The sequence below is a fragment of the Falco rusticolus genome, chromosome 2 (assembly GCF_015220075.1).
Source record: "Falco rusticolus isolate bFalRus1 chromosome 2, bFalRus1.pri, whole genome shotgun sequence".
Lineage (NCBI taxonomy): Eukaryota > Metazoa > Chordata > Aves > Falconiformes > Falconidae > Falco > Falco rusticolus.
This window is the reverse complement of record NC_051188.1, coordinates 65,842,652-65,856,562: the sequence shown is the minus strand read 5'-3', so window position 1 is coordinate 65,856,562 and position 13,911 is coordinate 65,842,652. Positions and strand designations below refer to the sequence as shown.

At 48.4% G+C, this 13,911-nt stretch overlaps 2 protein-coding genes across 2 annotated transcripts in view; both read left to right on the top strand.

Moving 5' to 3' along the window:
* Positions 1-10,709: 10,709 nt before the first annotated feature.
* Positions 10,710-11,102, top strand: LOC119143542 (E3 ubiquitin-protein ligase SH3RF3-like; the record flags this gene model as incomplete). The annotated part of the gene is made up of 1 exon (XM_037377917.1): positions 10,710-11,102. A coding segment is annotated over exon 1 (345 nt), but the record flags the coding sequence as incomplete, so codon positions are not given.
* Position 11,103: 1 nt separating this feature from the next.
* Positions 11,104-13,911, top strand: part of LOC119143502 (E3 ubiquitin-protein ligase SH3RF3-like) — a 257,285-nt gene continuing 254,477 nt past the window's right edge. The window contains exon 1 of the mRNA XM_037377831.1: positions 11,104-11,153. The gene's annotated coding sequence lies outside the window, so the exon portion shown is untranslated. The remainder of the gene's footprint in view (positions 11,154-13,911) is intronic.

Below are 13,911 nucleotides of genomic sequence, written 5' to 3'. Positions count from 1 at the left end.
TCTGTTTTGCTGAATCCTACAAATCTCAGGACTCTGCAATTGTGTTTCCTGTAGAAGCAAAAGCTAAAAATACAAAATCTTAAGTACTTCCTCATATAATTTCTTTATATAGAGACGGATGTGCATTCCTCTTATTTACTGAGGACAGAGATGATTTAGAGTAGCCACCACAAAGCATCTCCTCTGAGAGCTCTCCATGAGGCAAGAAGCAGGGGCTGCTCCAAAACTTCACTTCAGGATTGTCTTTGGCTTCTTACTCTCTACAAAATGTATAGGTAGCACTTCAGCGCAGCTGAGGGTGATTTCCTATTCAGGGTTTAAGTGGAAATTAGGCAGTAGCTATTGATCCACAGGGACTTGCATTGCACTGGTCTGAACTAGGGAAAAAACCCTTCTTTCATGTTATTCAGGTGATTCAAGTCAGCTGAGTTAACTATTTCCACGAGAGAAGCTGAGCCCTTTCACCACGTGATTAATTTCCTCTTCTATTTTGATGGAGCTTGTTGACTTTTATAACCTCATTTACAAAAGCAGGCAGCAACCACAACTTTCAGTTGACTTCAGCAAGAGCAACTAAGTATTAAGCTTTTCTAAAAAAAAAAAATAATCAGGTAATTAGATCACAGTATGAGGACAGTTTATGTCTTGCCACCGGATTTTGCATGCAAAGGGAGGTGTCAAGCTGGGCTATATCATATTAGGCTGAGTTATCATATTCATTATTTCAGAGTAGATTTTTTGCTTCTTTGCTTTAAAGGGCCAATCAACCTATGAAATTTTGTAGGCATCCAGAGAAGCTGATAATTAGTGAAATATAAGTAAATAAGTAATTTTCTACCAAGGCTGCATTTAGAAAAATTATTTCTTCAGAAAACTTGGCAAACTATAGTGGATTATTTTCTTTCCTTCTTTCCTCTCCTCCTAGTTCCACCTGGTGTTTCTGCGTGGTATTGTTTTCCTTAGCTACCTTCAATGTTAAATAATTCATAAGTTATATCTATGGTGCTAGATACTTATGGGCCTCCCTTCAAACCAATTTTCTCTGAATGTTTCAGACTGATTTTTTTTGGCTCACACTACTAGAAAATATGAGTTAGTCCACAGAAGTGCCTAACGTAGGGAATATGATGTATAAAGATCAGCATGAAGAGGACCAGGGCACAAGGTTCCTCGGGAGGGCGAATTGTGGCATGAAGTGGAAACCCTGGGCCGTTTCTTGAATCATATACTTCCAAGCTGATGGAAGACAGGTAACCATTTATGCTATTTTCTTTTATCTTGCATACTACATTAAATAAAACCCCAGCACTTCTTCATAAAGTGAATTTTGTTGTTTGCACCTTTCTAATATATGCCTATTGACAATGCAGTGTTCACATGCTGGAACTGTTATTGCTAGGCACTTACAGAATACAAGTGCTATAGTTTTTTTCTAGAGATGAGTAATTTCTGAGTTTTAAAGAGATATATATATATATATTTATACAGGAGAATGATAAATACCATAGGAAGAAACTAAATATCATGTTTCCTATTCCTCTTTGCAGGCACTGGGGAAGCAGCGAAACTGAATGATGGAGGGGAAGAGCTATAGCTGCAATGAGTGAAATTTTGAAAGTTCCTCTGTACAGCATGTTTCTCTAGAGACCTGGCTGTCTCCTCCTCTTCCTCAACATGACATTAAAGTTGATAAACCGCAAAACTGGTTTTGGTCACATCAAGTCAGCCATTGGAGGCAGAAGAAGAAAATACTAAGCCATGCCTGCTGTCCTTCCAAGAAATAAGTGCTGTACAAATAATTTTAGCCTGGCATTGAAGGCTTGATTCTAGAAATCAAGTCCTTGCAGGATGCTCAAATGCTGCCTACAAATGAAACGTCGAAAGATCTCTTCCTATGTAACAAACCACACTATAATGCCGGTGAGCATGCCCTTATGAGAGTAGAACTTACCTCTTCATTTATTATTCATGAACACATTATAGTGTCTTCAGAAATATATTCTGCAGCAGGTAATCTAGCAGGGAAAACATAAAATGCATATGTCCAATTATAAGAGACCTTGTAAAGATCTTGTAGCAATGTACTTCCTTAGCACTGGCAAAGTACTGTGTTATAGATTAAAACAACACAAACATATTACAGTTTGTATAGTGTTTCACTTTTATTGGATGTATGTTGCTAAGAAACAAAATTGAAATGTCTCTTTTGAACCTGAAGCCTCTTGGGAGTGTGGTATTGCATATGTAGTAAATGTTTTTCACTTTAGGAAGGATTAAACTGTAGGCCAGGAGCAGCAGGGAGGGTTCATTAGTATTGCATGTTTTCCAGTCTACTACCAATGAACCTAACTATTACAGTAGTAAAAGCTATGTAAGGAGCTTCAGCTTGTTCTGGGATGAAGTGTTGACAGCTGCTTGTTTGAATATTAATAAAGTCTATTGAGTTATTCCCTGCCTGTATTGTTTGTAGCCTGAAACTGTGAAGACTTCTCTGCCTATTGCATCTTTATGTTTCTAAGTACATGCCTGTCTGCAGAGATGGTACCCATTTTGTTCCTAAAGATGGTACGCCTCGTTATAGAGAAAATTACAACCTTGTGCTCCATTAAACATTTATTTTGGCAGCATTGTTGGTTGCTGTTTTCCCTCTTCAATTTAAAGAAGTCAATGCTGATTGAAAGAACATGTGTTCTCTCTTACATATGGTAATTAATCTTCATTCTTCCAAACTTACAAATAAGTCAGTTGTTCCTGAACCGCATGCAAGAAAAGAAAAGTTAATTCTCCTTTTTTTAAGAAAAGACATTTACTAAATCAAAAGTGTGATACAGAAGTGAAGAATTTTACAGTGCACAGTATTTTTTCATCTTTTAGCTGCAGATGGCTTGTTGATTTGACCGTGCATTGATTAACCAATGGCCTAGCAGCAGTTTCTGCTGGCTGGGTGTGCCGGTTAAAGTTTGAGGAAAACACTGAAAACACAATGGTTCAGGTCCTGCTGGGGTGGGGTGAGACCTGGAGTTTTCCCTTGGAGAGGTGAGAACCAGCCCCCTGGGCACGACTGCTGCCCCAGGGACACAGGCACAACCCCTGTGCCTATGCGGTACTGGGCAGATATCAGCAAGATGGGCCTCTGGGGAAAAAAACGGGGCTCCAGGGAAATCAGTTTTCTTGGCTAGCTGCTGTAAGTTGAGTAATTGAGTAACCCTGACTAAAACTGGAAATATTAACCATCCCCAGCTGAACACAGTCCAGCCTCTATGAGGGCACACAGATCTCAGAAATTCAGCTATCAAGTGTAAGTTTACTGGCAACTGGGCCTTTAAAAACAACTACAACACAAGAAGATTAAACAGCTAATTTTGAATTCTTAAAAACCCTTGCAATTAGAAATTTATAGATTAACCACAGCAATCTCTTCTTATTCCCTGCGATGGATTTCTCCAAAACAACAGGATGGACATTTCATTAGTGGTAGGACAGCGATGAAATAGTTTGTCTTCTCACAGTTTTGCAGAATGTTATTGCAGGAATAACTACAATGCCGTGCCGGGGCCTCTGCTAGCGGGGTGGCCTTACTGCAATGGTGCAGCTGTGCCAGCCACGCCGCAGGCTCCCTGCAGCCGTCGTGTATCTGCAGTCTCGGTGAAGTACCTCAAGAGGAGTGTTAAAGGAAAAATTTGCACAGGCGTGGGTACCACTAGGTTTGCTTTAATCACAACTGAGAGCTGGGCCACCGTATCAGTGAGTGGTGGGTTGACCCTGGCTGGATGCCAGGTGCCCATCAAAGCTGCTCTGTCACTGTCCTCAGCTGGGCTGGGGAGAGATAACAAAAAGCTCGTGGGCCCAGATAAGGGAGATCACTCAGCAGGGCAAAACAGATGCAACTTGGGGAAATTAGTTTAATTTATTACCAGTCAAATCAGAGTAGGGTAATGAGCAATAAATATCAAAACTTAAAAACACCTTCCCCCTGACCCCTCCCTTTTCCCGGGGGGGGCTGGGGGGTCCCTCAGGCGGTCCCTGCCGCTCCTGCCCCCCGGGGGAGGCTCCCCACACTCTGCCCTGCTCCAGCCCGGGGTCCCTCCCCCGGGAGCGGCTCCTCCGCGACCTTCCCCCGCGGGGGCCCTTCCCCCGGGCTGCAGCTCTTCACGCACCGCCCCGGCCGGGCCCCCCCGCGGTGCCGCCCTTCAGGCCCAGCCGGCTCCAGCCCGGGCCCCCCGCGGGGTCACAGGCCCCGAACCCGCCCCGGCCCGGGCTCCCCCCCGCGGGGCCACAGGCCCTGCCAGGAGCCGCTCCGGCCGGGCTGCCCGCGGGTCGCAGCCTCCCTCGGGCACCCCCTGCCCCGGCCTGGGGTCCCCCGCGGGCTGCGGGGGGGGATCTGCTCCCCCGTTCGCCGCCATGGGCCGGGGGCACGGCCTGCCCCAGCGGGGGCTTCGCCAGGGGCTGCCGGGGCATCTCTGCTGGGCGCCTGGAGCCGCCCCTGCCCCTCCTGCCCGGCCGGGGGGCTGCAGGGTGCTGCGCTCACACCTCCTCGCCCCTCTCTTCTGCAATTGTTCTGCAGATTCCTCCACACCCCCCACCACCCCCATCCTTCTTAAATACGTCATCCCAGAGGCGCTGCCACCGTTGCTGATGGGCTGGGCCTTGGCCGGTGTCAGGTCCATCTTGGGGCCGGCTGGCATCGGCTCCCTCAGACACCAGGAAAGCTTCTGGCAGCTTCTCACAGCAGCTTCTTACTACCCCTGTAGTCCCCCTGCTACCAAAATGCAATGCAAACCCAGTACAGAGACTTTGTCAGATACCCTCAAAGATGCTGTTAATTTTACGTGTGAATTAGTGGGAAGAAATCAACAAACTGGCAAAAGTATTTTGATAAATAAGGTAAATGAATTCGCCACTAACAGAAGTATCTTTCCTTCAACTTTTAAGAAAATGTCTGTGTGGCCAAGTGAAGAAAATTTAATCAAATTTATGATCTATGAAGAAGAGAAAAAAATGGAATGTATATTTCTTTATCTTACAGCACTGTAACAGACTACTAGAGAGGACAAGGAACTACAGTTCACTATAGTCATGACCTGAAAAAGTTCCTCAGTACTAGAATAATCTTCTTCAGCCTTTGATGCCATCAAGCTAATTCCTGCAAAGATTAAAAATTCCTTGCATCATTTATGTCAAATTTACTGCAAAGAAGGTAGGCTCATAAATGTTTGAAGTGATTTCTCAGCCCTTTCAAAAGAAAAAAAAAATCAGTTGTAGTAGAAGCTGAAGTTTTAATTTTATAAAAGCCCAAGATGCATCTTGAAAGCCACGCAGAAGGAATGCTGTATAATCACATGGGAAGGACAATGCCTTGCTAGGAGGGCTGGATGTGTAGTGAGAGCTGCACACAGACAATGCCTGCCTGGCTCCATCCATGTCATTAAAAACCCCAAACTACAAGGAATGTGATAAAACTCGTTGAAAAACCGTAGTGGTTTGATAGGCTGCCATACTGAGACTGGCAATGGACACCACATATTCCCAGAGGAAGTGCCGTTTTAATTCACAAGTTTATTGAAACAAAATCACAATACAATACAATCATTTTCCTTATGTATAGACTTTAAACATTTATCTCTCACTTCTATGATCAAAAGTATTTTCTTTTTTCTTTTTCTTTTTCTTTTTTTTTTTCCAGGGTTATTTTTTGTCTGGATGAGTCTCATGGAGACACACTGACTATACAGGGAAGGTGCAAGGGAGGGGAAAAAAGAGCGAGGCAGGGCTGTTGGGGAAGATAAGTCAGGGCAGCTGCAGAGCCTGCCTGAACATCTGCTGCCATTACACTGCACTCTTAAACACACATCTTTCTGACCTGTGGCCAACACAGCCAGCATGTGTGTATGGAGAGAGCAGAGGTATATGGATGTCTTTTCTTTCTGGATTTCAATGTTGTAGTTAAACAGAAAGGGACTAAAGATTTTCTTTACAGTGTCAAAATACTGTCAAGAGGAATTTAAGTAATATGTCCTCCTTAACCAGTCTTCCATGTTGGCATTGAAAAAAATCCACGTTCCAAAGAAATGGATTTACTTTGACTGTCTTACATGAGGCATCCCAGATACGATCTCCAGATCTTGATGCAAGGGTACGCTGTCACACATAGGTTGCCAGGACAGGCATTTTAACAGCCAACGTACTTTGGGGAGGGTGACCCTGCTGTAGCTTCCATAAGGATTTTCAGCCATTGATTCTGTACAAGCTGTCTCTTGACAGGCAACAGAGTTGTTTCCCTCTCCATGTGTAAGAAAAAGCTTTTCTGCAGAGCTATTGGTGGGCTTCTGCAGTGGAGGGGGATGTATATGTAGACAGATACATAAATCTTGGTCAAAAATCTCATCTCCATCAAATCAAAGGAGCAGATAGAAGATGCCATCATCAAATCAAAATTGTCTGTTTTGGAGAAGTATTATCATGGTCTGAAATCAGTTTGTTATTTTTTGCTAGTTATACTAGACTGTTTAGGTCCAATAAAAGGGAGAAAAGGCAGAGCTGACAAGTCCCCCTCCTTGCTTCTGCTTAGTATTAATATAACTCACTTCAGAAGTCCAAGAATGCCTTATTTTTTTTTTTAATCTAAATGTAAATAAAGCAAGCAATGTAAGCATAACTGAATGATCATTTAAACATATAGCAAAAATGCGATAGTAAAAATGGACTGCTGTGCATTCCACTGCAAGTTTAATTACATTGACTCATTCTAAAATAATAATGCCTACCATTCTTATAATGCTTTCCAGGTTTGGGAAGAATCATACAAATAAGAGCTACTCATTGTTTAGTAGGCAAATGTTCCCTAGCTGTGCAAACTGAATAGTTACTGTGCAGTAGACACTTATAAGCAGACCAAGCATACAAACAAAGACTGAGAATAATTTCTGTATAATCAAATCCGATGTGGTAGAAGACTGCAAAATAGGTAGCTATTTTCAAGAGCAGCATGCAAATGTATGAAGGTAAAGCTGAAGGTGTAACATCCATGTGCTGTCCCCAGAAAACCAACGTAGACACAGCTACAGACAGCAAGAACTGTCCGTTTCTCCTGTTCTGAACTGAACAGCAAGAAAGATCATGCAGGGAAAAGAACCAGGAAAGCAGAACAGGCTTTTTTCTATTTTTAACTGAGACACTAAGCAACACCTAGTGAGTTATTATAATTTAAGGACAACTGCAAATGAAGCCTTGGAGTGCTTCAATGTCACTTTACTCTCCTGCAATAGTATTTTGCTTCTTTGAGTCGCTTCTTGTCTCCAGGTACTCTTCAAAGTTAATGCATCAAGAAGGGTTTGTTTCATCCACATGGGAGTGAAGACACTTCCACAGCCTGAAACAGCAGTTGCTTATCAGCTATCTCCTCACATTCACCAAGAGACGTGCGGCAAAACGTGCAGCTCTATCCTGGTGTGTACAACAGCACCTCTGCTTAAGAACCATGTTAATCACATTACTTAATTAGTTCACAAATAATCACTTCACACGTATAATCTGAAGTGAGATGTTTTGGCAGCTGAGACAGGGAAATTAATAAAATCTACTTTTCTTTAAAGTAAATAAAAAACTGTTACAACTTCTGTGTCTCTTTCCATTCCTTTCTGTTTTTATCTCGGGCTTCTGAACGTTTCATCTTTTTTCTGTTTCCAAACTTAATAATCTGAGTATTTAATTTCTTAATATTTAATGTAGTATTTCCCATGGTCTCTTTGGCAAGAAGAGAAAGTGTGTGTGATGACTTTTTTTTTCTTATCCTTTTATTTCCTTCAGGCCTGGCCTAACTCTCATTTAGGCTCAGGCACAGGGAAGCACAAAAACACATGCTAAACTTTTAACTGTGAAAATGCTTCTTTTTTCATCAAAGACTTTTCAAACACTCAGGAGGTGGTTTTTCTAGTTGAAGCCCAACTCGCAAGTCTCTCCCTCCTTTTCATAGAAGTGTGCTTTTACTTGTCTCTAGTCCCTTGTGTAACCTTGTGTTAATCTTTCCCTCTTTTCATCCTTGCTTCCCTTCCTTTTTCCTCATCTCTTTTTCTTCTTGTGTCCCCTCTCCCCCGTCTTTGCCTGGTTCTCCATTTCCTCCATCCTCCTCAACGTCCCTCAGCAACTCCCTCCCTCGAACACGCTCCTCCAGGGTGGTTTGAGAGCTCCCTTGCCTCCTCCCCTTTGCAGGGTTCTGATGTAGCTTTGCTTCTGCTTCTCCATGATGGCAACCAGCTTGTGTCCAAGAGGGTGCTTTACAGGTGGGTTACAGCAGTCTCTCATTTTAAGCACGTCAGCAATTTCTTCTATTGAAAAAGAAAATATTTGCACATTGCACCTTTTTAAAGCTGTCCCAATAACAAGGAATCCTCTCATCATCTTTGGCTGTTGGTTCTCCAGAGTGTTTTTCCTGGATTGAGGATTGGGCAGCTCTGGGAGACCTGGTGACAGGTTGGTTTGGCTGCAAGCCCTGGAGCAACCAGAAGGAAGATGTATGAAAAGAGTCCCTGGAGGTACACTGGTGTGTAACAAAGCGCTTTTGGCTTTTATGTTTTGACAGCAATATTTAAGTTTTCATCTCTGGAGGAAGCAGTTGGAGGTGCTGAAACGATTATGCATTTCGTTACAGATTTTCCAGCACTTCCCCCTCCTTGCTGAAGCAATGGCTTTTATCCTTAAAGGTTCTCCATTACTCTTTTTTCTTAAATTAACAGTTTTACTCCAGAGAAAGCCCAAGTCCTTGATACTGTATTTCACATTTCTCCAGGCATCAGTATTATTTATAGTTTAAAACTGTTGAGTTTGGTATTTCTTTCTGCAAGGACATAGGTTAGATTACTGGACATTACTCAGCAACAAATAATGATCTGAGCGCTGTATCAGGCGCTTTTTAGCTTTACACTTACACCTTCTCCTCTAGAGTAAGACAAGAGCAGCAAGAGATTCATGGCTTTCTGCAGACCACAATTTAGTAAATTTTACTATACAGTATTTCGATTACCCTTATCACAACAGGGTCATCTCGCTGTATACATCAGAAGTTAACTGTAGAGTCATAAAGCTGACAGAAAGATTTTTCTGCAGCCTTCCTGACACAGCTCTCACAAAAAGTCAATTTTAAAAGTGTCACTTGAGAGAGCAATAGAAGGGCTTCTGCAAGCGCTTGGATTGCAGTCCCGGAATCCAGAAGCTCCCTGTTACAGCAGAAGCACAGGTAGAGGGGAAAGCTTGGGCTAGGGGTTTGGCCAGAGGTGAAAATTCCCTTTGGCAAGATTACGACATATTTCAGTTGTAGTTTCCGCCTTAAGTAGGCCCTTTAATGGTACTAGCGGTTGAACATTAGTCAAAAAGGGGTTTTTCAAAAGATACAGTAATCTGAAGAATGGGGCTTCTCCTGTGGCTTCTCTGAGGGGCAGCCCTGTTCATACGGCATACGTGCAAGTGGCCGCACCTGATTTTTTAAAACCCCCTGTGGTGAGTATACACCACGGATGTGTAACTGCAGATTGCCAGGATCTCGCTTCTCCCAGCAGCGCCTGAGCACCCGTTCACACGGAGTCCCGGCACCGTCCCGCTGCTGCATCTGGGACGCGGGCACTGGGGGGAGACCGGACAGGGCAGGGGCACAGGACACCGGGCGGGGACACGGGGCGCGACGCTCCCTCTTACTGTCACCTTTGCAGCCCCCACAGGGCTTGGGCACGACACGATAACGATCAAAACACGATTATATGGGGACGCGCTGAAGCTCGCGGGCTGCGGGGGCGTAATGCACCGGGGCTGCCCGCTGCGCCCCGCCGCGCCCGCCAGGGGGCGCCGCGCCGCCAGGGATGGCGGGGCCGGACGGCGGCGCGGACCCCGGCCCCGGCGCCGGCCCACGGGGCAGGCGCTGCTCCCCCGAGGGGGAGGCAGTGCCCACGGACCCCCCTCCCGACCGGCCGGCACCGCGACCCCCGCGGCCCTCGGGGCGCCCGGCCCGGGCTGCAGGGGCTCCCCCCCTCCCTGCCCGGGTGTCCTCGGCTTCCCCGAGGGGGGTCTCCTCCGCCTGCCCCCGGCAGCGTGAGGCCGCACTGCCCGTCCGGCAGCCTCCGCCTGGAGGAGGAGGAGGAGAAGGAGGAGAAGGAGGAGGAGGCGGTGGCGGAGGGAGCCGCGGCGGAGGAAGGCGGGCGGCGAGCCCTGCTGGGTCGGGTTACAGGGAGCCATGGAGCGGCGGCGAGGCGGCGGGGCGGGCGGGGACCGCCCGCGGGGCGGCCGCCGTGCCGCGGGCGCCCCCCCGGGGCTGCCCGTCGCTCCCCGCCCCGCGCGGAGGCGCGGCGGGCGGCTCGGTGGGCCGCGCCGGGCCCCGCCGCTGCTGCTGAGCCGCGCCGAGCCGAGCCGCGCCGCGCCGGGCGGCGGGAGGAGGCGCGGGCAGGCAGGTGCCCCGCTCCGCTCCGCTCCGCTGGCATCGCCGCTGCGCCGCGCGGCCGTGGGCAGCGCCGCCCAGGCAGCCCCCGAGGTCGCCGGGGTCCGCCGCCGGGGGGCAGCCCGGCCCCCGCCGCCCCGATGGCCCCCGCCGCGCCACCGCCGCCCCCCCCCCGCCGGCGGCGGCCGCGGCGGCCCTAGGGGCGTCGGGGCCCTGCGCTGCCCCGCGGAGGGGAGGCGGAGGCGGCGGCGGCGGGGCGGGGGCGGAGGCGGAGGCGAGGGGGCGGCGGAGCGGCGGCGGAGCGGCGGCGGAGCGGGAGCCGGCAGCGGCGGCGGCGATGGACGAGTCGTCGCTGCTGGACCTGCTGGAGTGCTCCGTGTGCCTGGAGCGGCTGGACACCACGGCCAAGGTGCTGCCGTGCCAGCACACCTTCTGCCGCCGCTGCCTGGAGAGCATCGTCAGCTCCCGCCACGAGCTGCGCTGCCCCGAGTGCCGCATCCTGGTGGGCTGCGGCGTGGACGAGCTGCCCGCCAACATCCTCCTCGTCCGCCTCCTGGACGGCATCCGACAGCGGCCCCGCGCCGCCGGGGGCGCCAGCGGCAGCCCCAGCGCCGCGGCCCCCGCGTACCCCCAGCCCGCCGCCGCCCCCAGCGCCGTCGCCGCCGCCGCCGCCTCGGCCGCCGCCAGCCTGCGGGAGCTGGCGGCCGCCAGCCGCAGCGCCCTGCTGGGAAAGGTGGGTGCCGGGCCGGGGGCGGGCGGGCCGGGGGAGCGCGGCCGGGCGTGTGCGCGTCCCCGCGGGGCGCCGCGCGGGCGCGGTTTGGCGGCGGGACGTCCCGCGGGGCGGCGGGGGCTGTCTGCCGGCGGGGCAGCGCGGCGGGGGCCTCTCCCCGCGCCCCCGGCCCGCGGTTGCGGTGCCCGCCCCGCGGTGCAGGGGTGGGAGGGAGGCAAGGGGGTGTCCTCGAAGTACTCCGGGCGGCGGGAGGGGCCGGGGCGGCGCGGGACCCCCCGGCGGGGGCTCGTACGAGCTGTCCGGCAGCCGCCGCCCCGACGGGCCCCGGAGCTGGACGCGGGTCCCGGAGTTAAGAACCACGAAGTGCCTCCAAAGCGCGTTTCTTCGGCTGCCGGCCGCTGCCGGGTGTCCGTCAGGTGCAGCAGGAGCTGGCTCCCGCTCCCGTGCTGCCTGCGGGGATAAGTCGCTAGAAACAGCTGGCCGGGCCGGTACCCCGCGCCGGCATCTCTCCCCCGAGCCCCCCTCTGCTGCCGGGCGCCGTGAAGGGTCCGCCCGGCTGCAGGACAGCCGGAACCGAGTGGGGCTGGGGACTGAAGTTTCCCTCCCCAAGGGAATGTAATTTCATTTTTGTCTATAAGGTGTGTGATTTATTGAAGGAGAGCACTGACGGCAGCGTATGCATTTGTTTATTTCAAAACGGTAATCGAGTGCCCGGTCTTGCTCCCTTTAAAATCTATGGCGAGGGTTTCATTGACTCAAAGGGGACAAGATCAATTCCTCCCGGTGTTCTACATCATTGTATAATCTGATATGATAAAATTTACTATGGGACCTCTTTAGGAGGCTTTGGAGTGGAGATGCTCTGAAGACTGTGAACTTCATCTTATGACTAATGTCACATATATACATATATATGTATAGTGGATATATTTAATTGTCTTTGATCTCTCATGGAATCTGCTTGAGCCTGTAGTTTAGTGTACAAGCTTTTGATTTGGAAAGGTCGATGCAGACATTCCTTGTGAAGTTGTATTGCTATAGTAAATGTTTCAATTAATTAATTTCCTTTTTTTTTTTTCCTGAGAAAAATGAATAGACCTGTACCGGCGTTTTGAAGTTTTGCCTACAGGAAATGATGGCAAATGCCATACATTGTTCCATAAAATTCAGTTTTGGAGTCTGAAGTGAAATGTGCTTGGCAATATTTCTGAAAGGGTAGATCCTTTATTACTGAGCTGTAGTCCTCAATGCTTTTCAGGTGTTTAATAACGATTTGTCAAATTTAGAGAAGGAAAAAAGGCAATGGGATTCTGTCCTCTGCTTTTTTGCTTGTTTGTTTTTCAACTAAAGTTAGTGTTACAGCTGTGTCATAGCAGACAACTCCTGTCATCTTGATTTTTAGCATTCTGAAAAGGGAAGTTTGCATTCATCAGATAGATTAAAATACAGTTTCCTCATGGTCTGGTTTCGTGTCCCAAAGAGTCTTACCTTACTGGAGGTAGGGTCTGCATGGAAGGCTTGTTGCACCTGCCGTGTTTGTGTTGCAGAGGCAGGGTCTTGCACCCTGACCAGGCTTTTGTGACTGTCCAGCATGAAGGCAATCTCTGGTTTTCATATATTTAAATCCTAGTCAAGCTGGGATGTTACAGGGGGTGGTGGGTGGTGTGGTGTGTGTGCATGTAAGGAAATGCTTGAGGAGGAAAGTTACTTGAGAGTAATTTTATACGTTAATGCAGATTTTAGAGAAGTTGAATTTTGATTATTTTACAATAAATTGGCAGGCTTTTGATAAGTCACTTCCCTATCTGTTATTGCAGATACCATATAGTAAACAAAACCACATCCCATTCTGTCATTTTCTGGCTTTGATTGTATAGCACTTTGGTGAGCATCTTCAGTTCTATCGTCTGCTTCTGTGTGGGTTTTTACCCAACTGAATTTGATAGAAAACAAAGTTACGCATGACCTGAGAATCACATGTCAGCTTTTATGTTTAACAACTGCAATTTTCCCCCCCTTGATAGGGCTAATGGGTGATTCTGGGGCAGTGGGTCTGCTGGGGCAGAGTGGGTCTGCGAAACTGTTTGCTTGGCCTTTTGACTCATGGCACAATTTTATCCTGGAAATCAATGCCATGCGCTTGATCCTTACAAGGTTCATTACAGTGAAAGAAAGTCTGAACTAATCTGCTTTTTAAAAAAGCAGCAGGGGAGAATAATCCTCCTTGGAGCTGCTGATACAGCTGATCGCTGAGCTATCCTGGAGACAAGAGTACAGAACCTCTCCCTGTACTAAACAATAGATGGTACAAACCAGTCTAGAATTAGGCTTTTTGAGGCTGGTACTGAAGAGCAGAATTGCATCCCTTTCAGTCTTTTGTTGGTCTTTGACAGCTTAGCTCCCTTGGAGAGAGCTTCAGCGATTCTTTATGAGACAATACATATATATATATATATGTGTGTATAATTTCAGAAAGTGCTGTAGATTTGCTGCCTGGGGCTTAAATGCAAATTACACTATTTTACTAATTAATACCTTTCATTTTATGTAATGTGGTATATAAAATGGGACATACCATTATGGGCTTTTTAGTTGGGAAGGAAACTGCTAATTGTGAAATGCAGTGGCAGAGAGCCAAGGTCACTTTTATCAGACTTCAGTCTTGCCCAGATCCTCGGACCGATATGTTAGAATCACACCAGGGATCTGTTTCTATGAGAATTTTAATTAACCTTAGAAGACACTGCAGGGCCAGCTTCTG